This window comes from Astatotilapia calliptera, chromosome 8 (genome assembly GCF_964374335.1).
Source record: "Astatotilapia calliptera chromosome 8, fAstCal68.1, whole genome shotgun sequence".
Classification (NCBI taxonomy): domain Eukaryota; kingdom Metazoa; phylum Chordata; class Actinopteri; order Cichliformes; family Cichlidae; genus Astatotilapia; species Astatotilapia calliptera.
In genome coordinates this window covers 3,126,484-3,148,175 of record NC_137429.1, presented here as the reverse complement: position 1 = coordinate 3,148,175, position 21,692 = coordinate 3,126,484, and the positions used below count along the sequence as shown (strand labels likewise).

Genomic DNA, 21,692 nt, shown 5'->3' with positions numbered 1-21,692 from the left:
GGCCGTTTGTTCTGCTGTTGCTTGTGCTTGAGTTTGACAGTCTGTCTTGTTTTTTCACTTTGGACACCTCTCAGGTTCGTTCAGGTTTGGAGGAGCTCTTGTTCCACCTGTTAGTTCTGGGTTGTTTGAACGACAGCCATGGCATGCTGTGGAGAAGAAATGTGGCTCACTTAATCACAGTTGAGGTCCTGAAAACATATGCATTCCCCCCAAATCATCAACAAGAGGTAATGAGCTTTTTAGACCCTCATTGAATAGAACTTCAGAACTCGTCACACGTCACATTTCATGTCTTTAAGAAAAACTCATCTTTTTAACTAGATTTTTTTTATAAATGGATTTAACTTTGAATGCTAAAATATTTTAGATGGTAAAGAACTCATACAAAACCATCATGTGTAAAAGATTGATATTGCCTGTTGGTTAGTGAAGTTGTGAAACCTCATGATGAGTCTTTTTGTTGTCACAAGTGAGTGGTGAATCTTACCACAGGACTCTGATTTTGACGGTTGTTTAGACTTTTATATAGCTGGATGCTTTGCAACCGGAGGAGTTGCAACAGTAATGTGGTAGTGTAACAAATTACTTTCCCTACCAAGTAATTAAGTACTATATTGCATTACTTTAAATAAAAGTAACAAGTAATGTGCAATACATTTTTTTGAGTAACAACTCCAACATTGTCTTTGAGTCTAGTATATTTTAATTCAGTGCCCTAAATCTGCAAGCTTATTATATCTGTAAACTTTTAAAAGGTTCAAATAAATCATTTGCCGATTTGAGAACATTTTGGGAATCTCCTGTTGATTTAATTTTTTCTTTAATGTTTGATTTTTTCATGCAGACAAAGCTTGGACTTCTTGATGTTTTGCCCACCATTCGTTGTAAGCCTCCAAGAGAAGTGATGCAGTTATTGGCCAATCGAAGGTCATTAAGAGTTAAGACCTTTGATCCACTGATGGATGGTCAGGAGTTTTGCAGTGAGGGAATTCAAAGACCCTATCAGTACTTAAGGCGTTACAAGGAGAAACAGGATCTGGATCATTTTAACTACCAGGAGGGTTCCAGAATGGGGGATCCCAGTGACTGTCTCAATCTCTTCCTGTCCTACTGTGGAATGCAAGATCCATCCTGGGGTGAGCTGAAGAACTTCTCCTGGTTCCTCAATGTGCAACTGAAAGACTGTGAGAACTCAATTTTCTGCGATCGAGAATTCCTTGCTGACCAGCTTCCTGGTTTCAAAGGGTTCATCGTAAAGTTCATGATTCTAATGGCAAGAGATTTTGCCTCGCCATCTCTGGACATGTCCGACGAGAGTCCCATGCCACTCATGGATAACAGTCAGGAAGAGGAACTTCTGGCCCGTCTGACAATTCGTAAGCGCTGGGAAAATGAGTCTCATCCATACATTTTCTTCAATGCGGACCACATGTCAATGTCTTTCCTCGGCTTTAATGTACAAAGTTATAGGCAAAACACACTCATTGCAGTTGATCCTCGCAGCAATGCAGTCCTGATACATGATGTGATGTCGCAAGAGCTTTTTCAAGGTTTGCAGCGGCAGAGGATATCTCTCACTGAGGACTTTGATCAGTTACCCCGGGCAGACAAAATCAAAAGGATTTCTTGCGTTGTTGGAGCAAAGAAAGGAATTGCAGACAAGCGATTTGATCCAGACCCTACCTATGAGCTCACTGCTGACAATGTGATGAAGATGTTGGCCATACACATGAGATTCCGATGTGAAATTCCTGTTGTCATCATGGGTGAGACTGGCTGTGGAAAAACCAGATTGGTTCGTTTCCTTTGTACTCTACAAAGGGAGGGAAGATCAGTCGAGAACATGGTACTTGTTAAGGTGCATGGTGGAACCACTGCAGAAATGATCTACAGGAAGGTGAAGGAGGCCGAGGCACTTGCTCACCAGAACCGTGTGAAGCACAATCTAGACACCATTTTATTCTTTGATGAAGCCAACACCACAGAGGCCATTTTTGCCATCAAGGAAATCCTGTGTGACCGAACAGTGAGAGGACAACCTTTGAAGGCTGACAGCGGTTTAAAAGTAATAGCTGCCTGCAATCCTTACAGGAAGCACTCACCTGAAATGGTGGAACGCTTGGAACGTGCTGGATTGGGATACCGAGTGAAGGCTGATGAAACAGAAGACCGCCTTGGCAAAGTCCCTCTAAGGCAGCTGGTCTACAGAGTTCACCCTCTGCCTCCTAGCATGGCTTCTTTGGTGTGGGATTTTGGTCAGCTGAGTGATTCAACTGAGCTTTCCTATATCCAACAGATTGTCCAGAAGAAAGTTGCTGACCATCATTTGCCACTATCATGCAAGAACATCATTTCAAATGTGTTAGCAGCCTCCCAGAAATACATGAGAAGTCGTAAAAACGAGTGCAGCTTTGTGAGTCTCAGAGATGTGGAGAGGTCCATGAAAGTGCTAATTTGGTTTTACCAGCACAGCAATGTCCTTTTCAGCAACTGCACCCGTCTCAGTGAGGATGATAAAACACTAAAGTGCCTGATTCTTGCAGTTGGAGTCTGCTACTACCCATCTCTGGTGAACAAAGAGGAGTACCTGGATAACATTTGCAGGTACTTCCCGGATTGTTACCGCTCTTCAGATGCACTGCAGACAGAGATTTCTTCCTGTCAAGACTTCTTCCTTCAGAACATACAAACCAGGGAGACTATAGCCAAAAATGTTGCACTTAAAGAGAATGTGTTTCTCATGGTGGTTTGTATTGAGCTCAGGATCCCACTCTTTCTGGTTGGCAAGCCAGGCAGCTCCAAGTCACTTGCAAAAACTGTGGTTGCTGATGCCATGCAGGGACAGAATTCCCACTGCAAGCTATTCAAGAATCTCAAGCAAGTTCATATGGTCTCCTTCCAGTGCAGCCCTCACTCAAGTCCAGAGGGCATCATAGGAACATTCAGGAACTGTGCTCGCTTCCAGAAGGATAAAAACATGGACGAGTATGTGTCAGTGGTAGTGCTTGATGAGATAGGACTAGCAGAAGATTCTCCTCAGATGCCACTGAAAACCCTTCATCCTCTCTTGGAGGATGGTTGCATCGACAATGACAAGCCAGATCCACACATGAAGGTCGGCTTTGTTGGCATCTCCAACTGGGCTCTGGATCCAGCCAAGATGAACAGAGGGATATTTGTGTCCAGATGGGATCCAAGTGAGGATGAACTTGTTGAAACTGCCAAAGGCATTTGTTCATCCTCCAACCCAATTCTCCTGAAAATCAAACACCTCTTCCCAGCTTTGGCAAAGGCCTTTCTGAGCATCTGTAAGGAGACCTCCAAGAATCAGTTCTTTGGCCTGAGGGATTATTACAGCCTTGTCAAAATGCTCTTTGCTGCAGTCAAAACTACACAGCATGAGCCGGATGGTGAGCAGATGGTAGAGGCCATCTTACGTAACTTCAGTGGGCAGCCAGAAGGTTTTGACCCTGTCATATTTTTCCAAGAGATTCTCCAAGACCTTAAAGAAATTCCAAGACCAAGCACCCTGCAAATGGTAAAAAAGAATCTTGATCATGGCACCACTGAGGAGAGCCGGTACCTCCTTTTACTGACCACCAACAATGCAGCTCTCCATATCCTTCAGCAACAAGTGTTTGCCAAAGGAGACTATCCACAGCCAGAAATCATTTTTGGTTCAGGATTCCCAAAGGACCAGGAATATGCCCAAATCTGCCGTAATGTGAACCGAGTGAAAACATGCATGGAGACTGGACGTACTGTCATCCTCCTCAACATGCAGAATCTCTATGAAAGCCTCTACGATGCCTTGAACCAGTACTATGTTTACCTCAGTAAGCAGCAGTACGTTGATCTGGGTCTTGGCTCCCATAGGGTCAAATGTCGTGTTCATACAAACTTCAGACTGGTGGTAGTGGAGGACCAGAAGAAGGTGTATGAGCACTTTCCAGTGCCCCTTATCAACAGGCTGGAAAAACACAGAGTGGATAGGAGCACCGATCTGGAGCCGTGGCAGCACACAGTTCTTGACAAACTGAGAGAGTGGGTGAAGGAGTTCTCCGGCGAGGCGTCAGAAGATTTCAAACAATCTGACATTTTTATTGGCTTCCATGGTGATGCCTGTGCCAGTGCTCTGTTGCAAGCCCTGGAAAGGAGAGCACTAAGAGTGGAAGACACTCAAGAAGCACAAGGCACTCAAGAAGGACCGCAGCAACAGGGAGAACAAAACAAAACACTTGAGACAAGCACGCAGAAAGATGTAATTCAGCTGGAAGATGATCAGGTGGGTGATGCAATGGAAACAGATCAAGAAACTGAGACATGTGAAAAGAATGATGATGACTCCATTGAGGTATGTAATGAAAACAAAGTGATGCCAGAAAGTGAAGCGATGATGGACGCAGAAAGTGATTTTGAGTCTGCAAGACAAAGTGAGGAGGACGAAGTCTTGGATTTAGCCAAAGGTCTCTTGTTAAACTGTGCCACTCCTGATGCCGTGGTGAGGCTCAAGTATTCAGATTTAGCAAAGCAAGAAATAGACAAACTCCAGAGATTGTACTTCCAGCAACAGCATCACCACTCACTTCGGGATTTTCTGGAAGATTGCTTGAAGGTGTATCAGGAGTCCAGCAAGTTTCTGGAGGTAAGGCGCAAAACAAACCTCTAATTTGTTCTTCATATTCCTTACAGTCTGTTTACTGCACTGTGTGCTTTGTGGTTCTGCATAGGTTACTACATTCTCCAGCTTGTTAACCAAATCAGATGTCAAGGTTGTAGCCCACGCTCTAGGACTGCACACAGACAGGATCCTACTACTGTCGCTCCACCAGTTCGACACTGAAGTCTCTTTCTGCAATAAAATACGGTAACGATTTTTCAAATAAAGCAGGATTTACAGCGTTTTAACGAGTTATTTTTCAATGAGATCTTTGTGCAAAATAAAGCTGCTCTCCCATGAGTCTCGACCTGCCACTGAGCTTCAATCATTTTGGACCAGAGTTGGTATTCCTTGTGTTACTCTGCAGTATTGGAATAGTAACACGTAACACATATTGATTAAATCCAGGCTGCCATAGGGCGAGAGGCAGGGTGCTGGACCTGGACAGGTTGCCAATCTCTCACAGAGCTAAAGTGAAACCCAAGTTATTATTGTAATTGGAAAAAAACCCAGTGTAATTTCAAGTTTTAGTTGATGATGGCAGAGTTTCAATGTTGCAGTGTCTAAACACAGACAGTGATGCAGAAATGAGCAAGTTTGGCTTTGCAGGTGCTTACCGGTTTAGTTCAGAGTAGCATTTTCTTTGCAGCAGTATCAGAGACGCTGATGCGGATTAATCTTGCTCCTGCTCATCTGTCTGTATTAGGGGTTTCCTTCAAAACGCTGGCCACTCTCTTCATATTCTGCTAATCCAAATGGACCTCGAGGAATCCCGCTGCAGCAGCGAGCTCATTGCATCAGCAAAGTAGGTCTCAACCTCAAACTCGTGAACAGATCTGATTTAAAGCAGGGTCGGTGAGAAACGGGACATTGAAGGCATTTGCGTTGTATTTGTCTGCCAACAGATACTGCACCATGAATTATCTGATGTCACTGGAGGATCACACTTGTTGGGTGATTTTCATTGTGAAGGTTTCAAGGATCCCAAGTCATTCCCAGTACATTGGTTTCCAAGGAGGTGAGGACCGAGTGGGACAACAGTTATTGTTCCACCACAGTTATTTTCATGATTGCAGCATTATGCTTGATGTATTACAATAATAACATAATGTTTTATCTTTTCTATCAAAGGAGTTTGGCACTCGGTGCATATTGACGACCTGAGAGATTCGGAGGACATGAGCCTGAACCTGTCGGCTTTCTGTGGAACTCTGATTAGCAGCCTGCTCAAACCTGCCCTCACAGGTAAACACTGTGCAGGAAGTATTATACTGTATTATACTACTCTGTAATGACAGAGAGTACGTCAAGGAAATAAAAATCTGTTTTCACGCTACCTGGAGCTTATTAATCATCATTACATACAACACTGTGTTTAAACCCAAAGTACCCACAGAATAACAAAGGATGAAAGATGCTATTGTTTATATTTCTTGCTCATTTAACCTGATTAGCTAGCTAGGCTAGCTCTCTTAACAACAGTACCTTTTATTTTTTACAGTTTCATTCATTTAAGTTTCTGCAATTTTTCTGTGATTTATCAAACTGTTACTGAGACGTTTGATGTTTGATGTTAAATGCAACAGGAGAAAGTGGGTGAATTACTTATAGTTACTAACATCTCACCGGCCAGCTTTAATAAGCCCGAGTGCCGTCACAGGTGTTTGGTTTTAATATACGGTTATTTATTTATTTAATCTAAAAAGTAAAATTAAGCTCTTAACTAGATTTTTAATAAATATATAGTTTTGGTTAGTTTTGTCTTCAAAAGGCAATTTAAGCCTCATTTTCTTGTTACATAAACAGTATTTTTAATCTTCATCAGCAAACCACGATGATATAGAAACCTTGAGGGGAGGAGAGGCCTCTAAAGAAGACAGACATGTGAGTTAATGTGAAATGAGATGATAATGAAAACATGTTTCATTATGTTTAAATGTTTACACTTGAAAAAATTATATAATTCTCTTTGCTTACAGAGCGACAGAGCTCAGCTTGACAGATTGTCTTTAGTGAGGTCTTGCATCCAGAAAGCAGTGGGTTTGCTGAGGGACCCCGACAGCGTGGCTCCAAGAAGTATGGAGAGGATGCACGTCCTTCTGAACCTTCTAGGAACTGGTGAAAACCACACAGGAGGTAAATATCCAATGCTGATCTCTATTTATATATTGCTGAAGTACGCTTTCAATGCCTGACAACAAAAGATGCTCTAAATATGCAGAATTTTGAAATGGTTTGATGACTTGTATCACTCGACTAATCTTAGATTCTTCATTTCTTTCTAATCAAACTGCTCTCTGTTTAAAGCTCACTTTCAGAGGTTGTTGTTGAGCAGACTGGTTGAGGCGTTGGCACAAAGAGAAGAAACGATGGGCGCTCCTAAAGAGTGGGTGTGCTCAGAGGCCAAGAAACGCCACGCTCTGCAAGAGGGAGGGACTCTCAGGTAAAAGTCTCCTGCAGATGTGACAACAAACCTCACAAGATCCTGTGAGGCATCATTAACTCAGTTAAAGTATTTGACTTTATCCCTGTCTACGTGTAACACTTCCAGCTCTTCAAAAATCACAGACGCTCAGAAAGATTGGCTTTTCACGATTTATTCCTGCAGAAGACATAAAACACACTCAACAGGTGTCTTCTGATGGTACCAGCAATTGTAGCTCCCTCACAGTGCAAACGCGTGCTGTGAGGAGCGGAAGCCTTAGCAGCTTCTAAATGCTAGAGTGAGATCCGGTTTCTGGGTTTTCAAAATAAAATACAATTTAAAAAATGATAAAATTCACACTTAAAATGATAATTAAGAACAGGTAAGTGCATGTTTTTCATATGTATTTTTAACTCCGTTACATACGCAGTATGAATCCATAATTGCAGTAAATCCTGTAAAAACAAATATTTATAAATTGATCAGTTTTTGGAGGTGAGAGGTGCTCCAGATAGAATTGGACATTTTTATTATTTGTTCATGCACTTGTACAAATTAGGCTCTCATATGCTATGATTTTCTGTTTTATGTATAAACAAAAGAAATACTTGTTTTGATAAATAACTGTTTCAGAAAATGTTCAAGTAAAAATGACAAAACAACACATTTTATGTTATTTTGTGCTCATTTCTATTGTCAGTACAGTTCTCTGAGACATTTTCAGGAATACATATAAAATAAACTTGTCATATCTTTGGATTTAAGACACACCCTGTGGCGCTGTCTTCAGTCCACCGTGACACCGATCCTGGCCAGCATGTTGGAGGTTATGGACCGGTATGCGAATCTGGATCTGCTCTCTGATGACAGGACCGGTCCGGGCCTGATACAGCTGTGGTTGGACATCCTGGGAGACTCGCAGGTTTTGCAACTAACACCTCCCCAAAAACAAAGGTACTTTGCATTACCTCTTCTGTGTGTGAACATTATCACCACCTCTCTAACAGTTGCTGTTCGTCTTTTGTGTGATTCCAAAGCCAGCACGTAATGTAAGCTGTGTTTTGGAGTTACACCACATGCTCCGCTGTGAAAGCTTTGCACTTTCTGAGAAATCGGGAGCCGGTCTAACTTCCTCTTCCTCTTACATCTAACACATTCATTTTATTAAAACCAACTATTTTCTTATTGTCTAATATATCACAGAGATATTCACGTTTAATCATGTCACCTAAGAGTGGTTCATCTGTTTGGTTCATCTCTGTAATAAAAACTGCATTTTGTGAACATAAAGCAATTTTTGTCTCTAATTATAATATTTTCCAGTGAGTCAGATCAGGAGGTGCTTGTGCAGCACCACTTCATGCTGGATGGTGAAGAGCAGCTCTGCTCGGCCCCGTTCAGCTGGCTGGTCAGCATGCACCTCGAGACTCTGTGGGAAGAATCTGAATTTATGCCAGGTTAATGACAAACTCAAAAACAAATCAAACAAATGAGGTCGATGTAGAGCGCGTTGAAATGGACATCTGTCTGTCTGTCGCTCTTCAGTAACAAAAGAGGGTGGTGCAGAGAGGATTCTCCAGTTTGTGAGCACCTTCAACAACAGCAGGCTCGGCAGTCACCTCCAGAAACTCTCAGATGGGGACCGTTTGGATTACGCCCGCCGCTATCTGCATGACTTCCTGCTGCTTTCTTTGAAGATCAAGTCAAAGGAGGAGCTTAAGGTACAAATATTATCAGTCATATTTCAGTAAAACATGTTTTGGGTGAAATAGTCTTGGAGTTATTTAAGTTTTTGCAAAATCAAAACTCATTTTTGCCAATCATCTTTTTATCACAATAAGAGCTTCTTGCCATTAAACAAGCAATATACCGTATATAAGGTGGTGAATGTGAAGATCCTAGTTTAAAAAAGTCATGGAAACAACCATGAACTTTAAATTAATTTTGAGGACGAGAAAGAGGGCCTGCAACAGCTTTTGTTTTGTTTCAGCAGCAATGAGAAATGAGCCTGCTCTGATGCTTTTACAGTGGCGCTAATTATACGTGTCACATGCAGGTGTTCACCAAGGCCATGCTGGGCTGCGTGTGTGAGCTTCAGACGTCCACAGGCACCAAAGCTGACGTCTCTCCTGCTTGGATAATGGCAGCTTCAAAGCATTTTGCACCCAGACTGGACACCCTCTGCCACATATTTCTGCTGCAGCCCCAGCTAGCCAATCATGTCGCTCAGCAGGGGCCAAACTGGGAGCCGGAGGAAATGGTGAGGATCATCTTTTTGGCTACATTTTAAACATTCTCGTCACACTTATCTGTTCTGTGTTCTTAAGTATTTTATTTCTGGCAGGTGGAGGACATTTTAGCTCTGGGTATCTGTGTCGAGGAGACCAAACTTCTGACCGTGACTTCCCTGGACGAGTGTGAGTCCTTTATGCGCAGGGTGGAGTTGCTGCAGCCGTGTTTGGATAGAGCATTCGGTCAGAAATACAGCGCCCTGTGTGGCCCTGCCAGTCTACAACACCTGGACTCTATCAGGTGAGTCAAGGTGACAAGATCTAGAGAAGGAAAAGAAAAACATTTCAGTGTTTCTTGGGTCCATTTTTATTCTCATCTGCCATTTCAGGTCACTGTGGCATGGCATGCTGGTCGTTGCATCTTTCATTCAGCATGTCACCTATAAAGTTAAACAGGACGACTCGAGATTGAAAGATCTGGCTCTCAAACACTGCAACCTTCACCTGAACGTATGTAAAAATGGTTTCTGCGTCTTCTGTGTGTCTCTGGATTTCACAGATTTATTGAGCAGATAACAGCATGAACACTTCTCTCGTTTTGACATTTGCTGTTAGAAGGAACAGATCATGAAACTTAATGGCTTTTTTGATTTGATAGTTTCTTTTAAACAGTTTAAAAGCTGTAACAGAAAGTAAAAGATCAGAGAAATGCAGAGGTTGAACGTAACCTGGAATTTAACACCTGATGCAGGAAAAATGTCTCGCTCTGACAAAACTGCAACTAATTATTTAATACATACATATGGCAGATGTTGCTGAGCTTAGACATGAGTACATCAGAGGGTCGACAAAGGTAGAGAGGCAAGGCTGAGGTGTTGTGGACATGTGCAGAGGAGGGATAGTGGATATATTTGACAAAGATTGTTGAAGATGGAGCTGCCAGCCGGGAAGCAAAGAAGACGAAGATTTATGAAGGAGGACATGCAGAGGGTTGATGTGAGAGAGGAGGGTGCTGGATAGGAAGAAACAAAGAAATAATTGTTGATGACTCAAAAAAACATGTTTCCACTTCTGATCCTCTAACAGCTGATGCAAGAGTCTCCTGATGTAAAAAGCGTGGACACGCTGCAGCAGCTGATCCGCATCCTCAATTCCTTCCACGAGGAGTGCATCAGCAGGGACCTGAGGTCAGGCTCCAGACTTCAGTTCAAGACTTGATTTTAAGCCTAATCTCACAGCAGTATTTCTGTTGCATTGATGGTGTGAATCTTAAATTAAATAATTTCTAATAAGATAATAAATATCTTACCTGATCATGTTTCTGTGCAGGTTTGGCATTTCTTGCCCGGTTTGCCTCTCTGAGTTCAAAGAGCCGTCCGTCCTGCCGTGTCAGCACGTTATCTGTCTGCCGTGTCTCCAGCGCTGCATTCAGGCCCACAGTCGGTGCCCTAAATGCAAGAAGGAACTGCCATCCAACTTCAACCCCACTGTTTCTCCCACCATCAAGTGAGTGGGGAAAAATAATGTAGAATCGACAGTGGGTCATGTACTGATCAGTCTGTGCAATAATAGTTTAATGGTCCACCTTAAAATACCACTGAGGGGTATTTTAAGGTGGTCATAGTGAGGTTTCACATTTATAACTCTCTTACTGGGAGCACCTGTCACCGCTGTGCTTGCCCCACCTGGGCCACAGCCAATCAGAATCCAGCCACAAATGTCCGAAGATGAAAACTAAACAACAACCACATACTCCAGGTATACAAACAAATAATCCTTCGGTTAAACATCTGTTCTTTGAGCTATGTAGTTTGACCCTGGATGCCATAATTTCATGTTCACTCTCACAGTCAGTCTTAATTCAGTGATGCTGTCCTGCAGTGTTATTAAAGTCTGAAAGCTTTCTTCTGATTAATGGCTAACTGTATGAATTTGTGTGGCTCAGGAAATCACTAGAACAGCAGGCGGCCATCAGACGCTGCTGTAACGCCTTCTTCCTGGAGGTGGTGTCCAGGTTCTGCCTGTCGGAGGGTCAGAATCCAGAAGAAGGGGTTGTGGAGCTGCTCTTCTCTTTACTTGTGTTCGCTACCGGTCAGTGAGCAAATTACTCAGTGATATTAATCAGATAACCGATGATGCTGTGGCAGTGAGGCATTCTCTGTTGTGGCTCTGTGTGCTGCAGGAGACGTGTACAAGACCAGAGAGCTCACTCCCTTCCTGGAGTGTGTGGATAACAGTCCGGTGGTCCGATCTGTGCTGCTGAAGCTGCTGCTGCAGTACAGGTGAGGTCAGGGTAAATTAGAACTGACGCTGTAGAAACATGGCATGAAAACTAGAGTGTGAAAGAAAAACCAAGGCTCAAAGAAGGATTTCATTGAACATCCTGTATGTGGAGATCTGGTAAGAATCTGTTCCTGGCTCATTGGAGTATATGTGTTAGCTTTGCCCAGGTGAAGTCTCACATTCACACCTACCTGAAGAACCTGGAGGAAAATCTTCTAGATATAGAAGACCGCACTGAACTCTACCTGCTGTTCGTCAACTGCTTCCAGGTGAAAACAGACAGACTCTCCTTCCCCTTTAGTGCTCTTTGCATTACAATTTTCACCTGGGTTGTTTATATTTGTATATTAAGTTCATGTAATTTAACAGAAGTGAATTGTTTCACATGATGAGAGAATTCAACTTTGAGTTTTTGTACATAATCCTTCATTTCCCAGAAATCAAAATTCACATTTTGCACTAATTTCAGCCTAAACTGTCTGTTTGCCACTCAGGATTCTCTGTTGTGCTTCAAAGCGAGAGACGTGGAGAAGAGCGTAGAACAGCAAACACAAAGTGATATCAGCTTCCTGAGCAGGATCGCCAGGAAACAGACTCCAGACAGACAGGAAGACCCGGCAGAGTTCCTGCTCAACACCGCCAGGCTCAGAATCTGTTTGAGCACCGCTGCAGAGCTGCTGGAGAGAGCCACAGCTCAAGGTGGGCTACACTTTGAGTCACATGTATGCATGCGTGCATGCCTGAAATGTTAAATCCAATACTGTGGTGCTGTGAGCTCAGATCAGCTGTAAGTCAGTTATCCCAGGCAGGTATTGAGTGTTTCGTCTTGCATTCAAAGGTGGAGAAATGGAGGCTAATCAGTACCTGCGACAGGTGAGGGGTGTGTGTGAGTACAGCGGTAATGATTGGCTCAAGGTTTACCTGCTGCGAGCCCTCCACAGACGCTCTGGCATCGAGCGCATCCTGTCCCTGATGAACAGTCCGGCCTCAAGGTGGATCTTCCCTGCAGAGGTGCTTCGACTTCAGGTAAGAAAATATCTAAAACGACAGAGCTCCTTCCATCCATCCATCCATCCATCCATCCATCCATCCATCCATCCATCCATCCATCCATCCATCCATCCATCCATCCATCCATCCATCCATCATAGGCTAGGTTACAGTATTTCAAAATCAAACATTGAAATCTTTTTTTCCTTACAGAGAATGATTCTGACTAGCGTGGACAGTTTCCTTTGCTGCGGGGCTTCTTATCGAGCCATGAGAGACGCTGTAGCTCGAGTTCTTCTGGAGAACACCTCTGACACCTTTGTGACAGAGCTAAAGGTGAGCAAGATGCCAGGAGGTGGATGAGGATCTTATGTTGTCTTCTTTTTTGGGGCAGTGTGCACAGTTCAGAAGAGGAAAGAGCTTTAATGCTGTCTGTAGATGTGTCATGTCTCCCTATGACCACCAGGGGTCAGCGAGGTCATTTAAAAGAGTGTCTGAAACGAAATAATCAGTTAATCATTGAAGGAACATAAACATTTCATATTAACTCAAATTTTTAGCACTTAACATTTAACAAAAGAGATTTAGGATGATTTATTGACTGTTTTTTCGTGTGTTTTTAAATTCTACATTTAAAACAAGCTCCTACCTTCAGCTTGTTCACTTGTTTAACGTAATATTTGTTTTGTCTTTCTCTACAGAAACTTGAAGGCTCTCAGATCAGCCTCCTGGCCCTGGCCTTGTTCAGACAGGTCACCTGTCGCTACAAGTCACCTGATGTCAAAATACATCCCTCCAAACAGGTAAATGTCTGACTTAATCATTTATGTGTCTGACTAAAAAAAACGTTGTATATTTAATGTCCATCTACAGTTTTCTGACATGTTGCACTCTGAATATACAGGACACAGCAAGGCTGGAAGAGCTCCTGGGAAAAAACATCAAATCAGGGGAATTCAGGAATTTCTGCACTTCACTTCTTTCCAGTCACATTGGCGGACCACATTCACGTCTCCATATAAGCCAGAACCTGCCAGCTCAGAGGCAAACCCTCCTGGAGCTGCTGGTCCATCTGGTCTCTGTGCTCCTCAGTGAAAGTCCTCTGCTCGTTCCTCTTCGTCAGATAGCCTTCCAGCCTGAGAACGTCACAGTAAGACACTTCTTACAGTCACTTACACTATTTTTTGTCCCACCCTGCTAGAGTAGCTTTGCATGACTCAAGGCTCAAAATAATCATGATTTATTTGATGCTAAGCCTTGACTATATCTGGAATATTCACTCTGCCTTCCTCTAGAGGCAGGAAAAACAGAGCAGCATGAATCCTGAGCCTTTAGCTCTCAGGGATTATCTGCACTTACAGTGACCTTATTGTGGAAACTTGAACCATGTTTAATGTGAGCGTCCACCATTGGGATATTGTATACAAAGGAAAATCAGAATAAATGTCAGTTTACATGGTTGTTTCATGTCTTCTGGATAACCTGAGAATGACATTTGAATTTTATAAAACCAGGAAATAAAAGATTCAGTTAAGTTTCATTATGTTAAATGTAGAATTTTGTTTTTTAAGGGAAAAGTAACTGCAGATTTTTAAATTGTCTCGTGAGGTCATACATTTGTGTTCATAAATTTAGCTAAATGATAAAATTCTGAGGAAGGGGATAAAATTAACTCAGTTTCCTTCTTCCCGGCAGAACGCCTTCCTGCCGACCATGCCGGATGATCACACAAATGAAGCCAGACAGTGGTTGACAGGCGAGAGGAAACTACAGAGCTACAGTGAGTGATTCACATTCTGAAGTTTGTTACTTTTGTTACTGACTCTTTCAAATCTGTCTTTTTTCCTCTTTTTTCACATTTTAGCGTGTGCCAACGGGCATGTGTGTTTTGTGGGAGAGGTATGAACTATTACTCTTTCCTTAATGCTTGAATTAAAAGTAAATTATTTAACAAGTAAAATATTTCAGATTCAACAAAGCAAAAACAAAATTAACCAAAATTCATGTGCTGTCCCATAGTGTGGAAGACCAGTGGTTACATCGAGATGTCACTGTGGGATGCCAATCGGTGGAGAACGACATGTCCCAGTGTCTGGATTTACACAGCACACAGTGCAGGGGTATTTCTTTCTTCAGTTTAGCAAACTTATTACAGTATTTGTCAAATATCTCTCTATATATCTAATATCTGCTTTCCTCCATGTTTGTGTGACATGTCAGAGATCAGACGCGAACAGGACACATTTTAGGAGAAGCTCATCAGCGCTCTGAAGCCCCAGAAAGGCAGATGACGTACGCTCAGTCCTGCATCCTGCGGCTGCTCACGCACCTCTCCATGCTCCAGGGTGCCATAAAAAATCAGAGAGTGAGAATTTACCTGAGTGTGGCTTTGCATATCTGTGGTTTTAAAGGCTTGCATCATGTGATAATACTCCTGTTTTTTGGCGGGGGTTTTTGTAGGAAGTCGGTACATTGATCCACCCCACACCGAATGATGTCTTTAAATTCCTGTGGCAACATCTTGAAAAGGACATGAAGGTTTTGGGGCAGACTCTGGATCAGAACATGGACAACACAGCGATTACAGTTCACCTGATCCTGGCACGATTCCCTGCAGGTGATACTGACTCAACCATGATTGTTAACATGCTGCTTGTAATGTCGCTGTAGAATAAACGTGTTTTAACTGTGCTGAACGTTAACAAAGGTTCCCGCAATGCAAGACCCGATCTGTCCTCCAGACAGAGCCGGCAGCAGTGGGAGAAGCTTATATGTGATTCTGCCATCAGCCCAGTGCTTCAGGTAAGGAATACAATGTTTTTCAAAGACATGAAAAGACCTTTTGTGCTTCAGATTGATAAAGTTTTGTTTCTTCTGCCTGTTTTCAGGATTTGCAGAAAAATCTGACTGAAGCTCAGAACAGAATTGGAGCTGATGATGGGCTTGCTGGAAGCCCTTTGCTGAATCTCCTCTTTGGGGATCCTGGGAAAATGCTGTCCTCCCCCTCTAACTGCCCGACACACCGCTCGTCCTTCTGGACTCTACCCGAGATCATCACAGTGGAGCGTTTTTCTCAGTTGGTGGAAGAAAAACAGGGACAGAGTGCTTTACCTCTCCTCAGCTTGTTTCTTAAGAAGGTATCAGCCATCATCAAGCCGATGTGCACCATATTTCACAGATTTTACCTTAAGAGATTAGGTACAGTGAGGATGGCACAACTCTCCCTTAAATTTCACTGAAATCTGCTGAGGAGTGTCAGAGAAATTGTGCTCAATATCAGAAAAATTCAACTAAGAAGAAAATATCAGAAGTGATCCTGAACGCTTGTCTGTCACAGTAGTTTAGCTGATGATCTGGCGAGAAGTGAATGTCAAGGCAGGTTGAACCAGAGAGGGTGATGCCTGCAGGGATCTACACACAAACAGAGACAAGATGTGCACAAACACAGAGGGAGAGGGCACAAGACCACAGCAAACAGCACCGGAGGAACAAGACCGCTTTTAATAAGATAGCAAAACAGTAGTTTGCTATATTATTGAGTCAGCATGTCAGCATCAAGCTAAGAGTCAAAACAATGTGACTACGCTTTGAGGGCGTTGCATATTCAGTGGTTAGTTCTACACTGAATAAACAATGTCAGGCCTCCTCTTCCTCCTGTTACTCTAAACTGTAAAGCCCTTGTACTCTTTCAGTCTCTTCGATTTATGGCTTTCCTCAGACTCAGGCTTACACTATGCAAACAGTGGAGAGGACTTTCAGATGAGAGGTGAAACCTAAAAAAAGTCCAATTATCTTCAGATCAAATGTTTAACACAATGGCCTGGATGACTGAGAACATACACAGGAAAGCAAGCAGTGAATATTAATGCCCATTGCATTAACAGGCTTTACACAGTATTTCCCATGTTTGCTGTTAGGGTGTTGAATCATAGCACTGATCTCTGTGCAAAGATCTGAGGTAAAGACCTGACAACATTACAGAGAGAAACCCAACAGTTGTCTTTGAGCAGCAGTTAGCAACAATGGGGAGTAAAAAAAAAACAACCCCAAAACTCTTTTTTTAATTGGAAGAACTGTATGAAGCAGCTTAAGCGGGACAAAAGGGGAAAAGAAAGCATGTGCCAAAACGTAAGGACAGCAACAGCATACTTCTGCAAAGGCTGAAAATCCCCCCACACCATTAAGTCTCTGAATCCAAAAGCATATCTGGATACGGATGATTTTGTAATGTTTTTTGGGAACATCAGGAGGATGTCTCTAAATGTGTCCTATTGGGTCAAGCCCCATATCCAGAGAAGCTTCGTGCATATCCATTTATTTATTATTTATCACCTGGCTAACAAACAGAATCGACTGTATAACCTCCTTGTCTCGGGGGATAATAAAATTCTGTGAGGTTGGTGGAGCCATTAACTTGCAGAAGAAAAGCTGACGCTGGCTTTGTGTGTTTTTCCCAGATTCACTGTGTGCGGCAGTTACATCACCTTCCTGAGCTAGCTGCTTTACAGTCTGACCTGCTGAGGGTGTTTCCTCTGGCGTCACACTCCACACCGCAGACTATTGCGCAGAGGTTACAACAGATACCAGCAGGTACATCGGCCTTGCACCTGTGACTGATCAACACCAGCAGCAACATAACACAGACACAAACACACTCACAGACACAAACTGAATTCTTGTGTCATCCTCACTAGGGTACCAGAAGAAGATGCTGAGTGAGAGAGTGGGCAGATTCATCAGAGTGTGGAACTCCCTCAGAGCAGAGGTGGCAAACAACTGTAAGCATCTGCATGTCTGCTTTAAACCCAAGCAACGAATCTCCATCTGATGATAATCAGTGTCGTTTATTTTATTTTATATTATAAACTGAATGCATATCCACCAATTTTATATATAAAAAATAACACTTTATCAAGCAAAGTCTCATTTAGAGTCAACATAAAGATGTAACTAGGTCCAGATGTGCTTCATAATAGTAAAATAATCACACACTGGCACATATTTAAACATATTTAAAGCTCAGTCACATGATTACTAAAAAGAAGTGAAGTGATTGTTGGGGTGTTTATTGAGTGTCAGAGCAGTTTTCAGTTCCAGCACAGTGTTTAATATAAACAGTGGGAAGTCTTCAGTGTTTGGTTTCATAATATTTAGTTAAACGGTGGAAACATTACATTTTGACTTTTATTTTGGAAAATGAAAACCTCAGGTACAGTTGTGTTATTTGATGTCAACGTGGTTTGGGTTTAGAGTTCGTATTGCAAGAGTTACTTAATATTTTCGGGGCATCAGTTACTAAAGTGACTCATGAACGAGAAGGAGATTTCTGTCTGGGTGATCGGTTTTCCAAAATCATCACCTGGGCTCATTCTGACAGCTGTGAAGGACAAACAGTCCAGTATTAGGAGACTTACAGTTTACGCAGGCTGGTGGGGCCAAAGAACATCCAGCTCCAGGGAGTACTGGTGGCACTGCTTATTGGGAAGAATGTGAAGTCTTCAGTCTTCATATGATTCTGGTTAATGTGCACATGTGTCACTCCTTTCAAATGAAACAACAAAATGCACAGATGATGAGGGAACACTGTGTTTCTTGGCAGAAAGATTCAGTTGTTTTGGGAAGATGTCAGAGCTACGTGTCAAAAATAAATTCGACTTAAAGAAAGAAAGATGTTTTTATTCAGCTGAGCCGCTGTGTTGTTTCATTCTTCTGACTTCTGTGTGTATACAGCAGCAGACTTGGGTGTGGATGTGAACTTGTGTGAGAGGGAGGTGACAGCCGAGAGCTCTGGGGAGTTTCTGACTCCGAGCCGACACGGCCCGGGATCCGTTCTCCAAACTCTGGTCGACTTCCTGTCGGAGACTCACAACAGCCTGGTGAGAAAGGCCAGGCGAATGAGCGGCACCGAGGACAGGTCAGTCCAACATCAGCTGCAGAGGCTCGTGGGCCACAAGACTAAATCAAAGTGCCGTTTTCTTCTCAGCTTCCTTAATTAAATAACTGTTAAATTACAGGTGAAGCATAATTGGCAAATAGTCTTTTGTAGGGATCGCACTGAGATGAATTAGAAATCTAAGAAGATTCCAGACAACTATATACAATCAATAAAAATAAATGAACAAAATTCTTGTGAATTGCTGCTAGATTTTGGACATTAGCAGGAAAATAACTTGCAAAGTGATGCATGTGTTGCTGTGTACTTCATGCTTCAGAATGATAAAAAACTACATTTTGTCACCAGTAACTGATGTAACATCCTGTTAGACCCCCTCTGGCCTCTTTAACTGTTAAAATCTTCTCCTGTTTTTTCCTCAGTGAGTACAGCGTTCCTTTGGAGAGGATATCAGAAACCCAGCTGACACTGTGCCACCCAGAGAGAGAGCTGCTGCCCCTGGTTTTAGCCCATTGCCAGTACACCTTGAAGAAAGGGGGCGAGACTGACAGCAGCTATGACCTGCCAATCATCCAGACCCAACTGGCACGCCGCTTCCTGGCTGGAAAACCACTTATCAAAGCGGTAATAATCTAAAATGCACGTGGATGTCAGGTAAAGCCAAACTCTCTACTGACCTTTTGTCCTCTTTGGTCTAAATCAGGACACCTCGAGGTACCTGAACCGACACCTGCAGGATTTCTCCATGGTTCTAACTGAAGTCAAAAAAAAGATTCCTCAGGTAAAACCATTTTACACACTGCTGTTGTTATCTGGAACTGACAAATGCCAGCTGAGGAATGTTCTCACTAGTTCCTGTGAGGCCACTTTGTTCAAGTTAAATTCCTCCCCTGACGTTCTGCTCCTCGGGCCCACTGACAGCGTCTGTCTTGCAGGAACCGCTGAAGGGTTCGGTGAGCAGTGCCCTGAAAACGGTGCTGCGCTCTTACACGGATGTTTGCGATGCTGTGTTTGTGATGGAGATCGGCCTCCGATTCCTCGGGAAAACAGGCGGAGAGCCCCAGGGTCAGCTTTTGTCCTACCTCACTGATTCACTGCAGATGGGCCCGCAGATTTCAAGCACCGTAGCCAAGGTATAATGTTGCAGATCTGCAGCTTTGTCCACTATGCAAAGAATGTTTTTATGTTTCTGTCTTTGAAAACTTCAATTATTGTTTGAATTTTGACATAAATCTGTTCTGTAAATCTGAAGTATACTTGAGCTGTGACTGAGAGGTGAAAACAACATTTCAAAGGTCTTTTAAAACTTCTGTTTCTATTCAGGGTCTTGGCCAAAGCAAACTGGAGCACAGCATATTCACCTGGCAGCTTCTGACTTGCTGGAAATCAGAGCTGATGCTCAACAGGAAGCAAGTAAGTGTGAAGAAAATCTTAAAATTCAAGGAATGTTCTCGGTGTGCTCGTTATGCAGTGTGCGGCTTCACCACCGCTCATTAAAGAGCCACAAAACTCCACCCATGGTGACCATACAATTTGTTTTCGAGTCAGTACTGTTACTCGTGACCCCTGCTGGCTGCCAGGGACTGACCCAAACCACACCATGGAGAGTGAATTTTTCGTGGCTGTAATCTGTGGAAGGTGTGCCGTCTGACACGGCAGGCGCCCAGAATCTCACCTCAATAAAAACAGAGAATTATTTTCTCTTTAAAAACTCTCTTGATACCTGAAATCAAGCAGACGGCTACATCTAATTCATGATCGTGTTGCAGGATCCGTTTCAGAAACTGCCGTCTGAGTTCCAGGAGAAGCTTTCGGAAGAGCAGAAGAAAGACCTGAAGGCCTTCCTCGCTGTCACAGACGTCGACACCTTCTCTTTGGAGCTGCATGAAATTCTTCTGCTGAAGACGAGCAGCGCTGTGCCTGACCAGGCTTACCAGCCACACTGGGAGTAAGAGCGTACACATCACAAATGCACCATTTGTGAGATTAGTTGTTGTATGAGGTAACACACCAAATGGTAAAACAACACAAAAACAACAGCATTATTGATGTTTTTACAGCTGAGATTACCCAACAGCTATTTTTGGACTTTCTTTTTTTCAAAAGTGTGCCTTTTGTTAGCGTAAGATTACCACCCCAGTCTAAAGGAATCCATTGATTGTAGACAGCTTTAATGAGAGTAAAGTGTGGCGGTCTCCCCCCCTGGGATTTGGAGCCTTTTGACTTCCAGGGACAACAGCGTGACCCCTCCAGGCAGCCATCTGTCAGAGGAAAGCAGCTTAAGTTGTGTCCCCTCAGCCACAGGTCATTTCTATTGCAGCAGCAGCAGCTGGGTGGGAAGTGAATGGGAATGCTTAAGGATGACAACAATGGATGCAGTGCTAACAGTTGTTTTCTTCATGTCCTCCCTCCCTGCTGTGTGCAGCATCAGGTCCACCTTAGAGATCCATCTGGAGGTGAAAGACCTTCCACCCCTGCCGGAGCTCGAGTCTTTACCAGAGGAGATCAGGCTGGGACAGAGCGCTGATGTGTGGAGGGCAGCTGTGGAGTTTAAAAGGAGATAGAGAGCAGAAATGTTTCTAGAGTTGGCTGCCACAGTATTGGATACGTTGTTATTAAATGTACGATGTAAATATTGTAAATAATTACAGTTGTTAAATTTCTATTACTTAATTGTGCCACGTGCAATTAGGGAACAAGTTAATGAATAAATGAAGGACCTAATACAGATGAGGTATTTCCCAGCATTTTCACAATCTTTATTTTAAACTTTCATCACATGCAGAGTGATTAGAAGCCATGACAATCCCTCACACACACAGTATGAAGCATCAGGCGGAAAGCCAGTAAATCAAAGATAATAAAGAAATGTTAGCATGGGAACATGCTCACTTAATTTTAAAGATATTGCACACTTTTATTGCTTCTGTTTTCCTTGAATGCAAAGAATGATAGATTTGGAGATTTAGTGCCAAATAAAATAGATTGGGGGAAAAAATGGTCTGAGTCTGTTAGTATGAAGTGATAAATTCTCTTGGTGTGAACACTGCACATTCTTGCTCTAATTGTACAGCTATTGAATTTTATATACAAATTATAGACACATTTTAGCTCAACTTGAATGTCTGGCTTCTTTCTCACGCTCTTATTATGTAAACCAGACTGCTGAGGGTAACCTGTTATATTAGCCATCACAACCACAAGTACCTA

At 42.9% G+C, this 21,692-nt stretch overlaps 1 protein-coding gene across 1 annotated transcript in view; it reads left to right on the top strand.

Moving 5' to 3' along the window:
• The window catches only part of rnf213b (ring finger protein 213b), a 34,192-nt gene extending 12,712 nt beyond the window's left edge, over positions 1-21,480 (top strand). The window contains exons 25-65 of the mRNA XM_026177843.2: positions 75-227; positions 845-4,645; positions 4,731-4,867; positions 5,367-5,465; positions 5,566-5,678; positions 5,792-5,905; positions 6,486-6,544; positions 6,640-6,796; positions 6,968-7,103; positions 7,851-8,039; positions 8,409-8,542; positions 8,631-8,806; positions 9,142-9,345; positions 9,430-9,617; positions 9,706-9,826; positions 10,403-10,503; positions 10,646-10,822; positions 11,262-11,407; positions 11,499-11,598; positions 11,757-11,868; positions 12,094-12,298; positions 12,438-12,625; positions 12,803-12,925; positions 13,291-13,392; positions 13,494-13,739; positions 14,285-14,369; positions 14,454-14,488; positions 14,609-14,709; positions 14,810-14,954; positions 15,050-15,206; positions 15,297-15,391; positions 15,478-15,726; positions 17,047-17,179; positions 17,284-17,367; positions 18,320-18,503; positions 18,905-19,106; positions 19,186-19,263; positions 19,418-19,615; positions 19,806-19,895; positions 20,252-20,430; positions 20,908-21,480. Of these exons, the coding sequence (XP_026033628.1) occupies positions 75-227; positions 845-4,645; positions 4,731-4,867; positions 5,367-5,465; positions 5,566-5,678; positions 5,792-5,905; positions 6,486-6,544; positions 6,640-6,796; positions 6,968-7,103; positions 7,851-8,039; positions 8,409-8,542; positions 8,631-8,806; positions 9,142-9,345; positions 9,430-9,617; positions 9,706-9,826; positions 10,403-10,503; positions 10,646-10,822; positions 11,262-11,407; positions 11,499-11,598; positions 11,757-11,868; positions 12,094-12,298; positions 12,438-12,625; positions 12,803-12,925; positions 13,291-13,392; positions 13,494-13,739; positions 14,285-14,369; positions 14,454-14,488; positions 14,609-14,709; positions 14,810-14,954; positions 15,050-15,206; positions 15,297-15,391; positions 15,478-15,726; positions 17,047-17,179; positions 17,284-17,367; positions 18,320-18,503; positions 18,905-19,106; positions 19,186-19,263; positions 19,418-19,615; positions 19,806-19,895; positions 20,252-20,430; positions 20,908-21,046 (9,435 nt within the window). The 3' untranslated portion in view covers positions 21,047-21,480. The remainder of the gene's footprint in view (positions 1-74; positions 228-844; positions 4,646-4,730; positions 4,868-5,366; positions 5,466-5,565; positions 5,679-5,791; positions 5,906-6,485; positions 6,545-6,639; positions 6,797-6,967; positions 7,104-7,850; positions 8,040-8,408; positions 8,543-8,630; positions 8,807-9,141; positions 9,346-9,429; positions 9,618-9,705; positions 9,827-10,402; positions 10,504-10,645; positions 10,823-11,261; positions 11,408-11,498; positions 11,599-11,756; positions 11,869-12,093; positions 12,299-12,437; positions 12,626-12,802; positions 12,926-13,290; positions 13,393-13,493; positions 13,740-14,284; positions 14,370-14,453; positions 14,489-14,608; positions 14,710-14,809; positions 14,955-15,049; positions 15,207-15,296; positions 15,392-15,477; positions 15,727-17,046; positions 17,180-17,283; positions 17,368-18,319; positions 18,504-18,904; positions 19,107-19,185; positions 19,264-19,417; positions 19,616-19,805; positions 19,896-20,251; positions 20,431-20,907) is intronic.
• Positions 21,481-21,692: the final 212 nt, after the last annotated feature.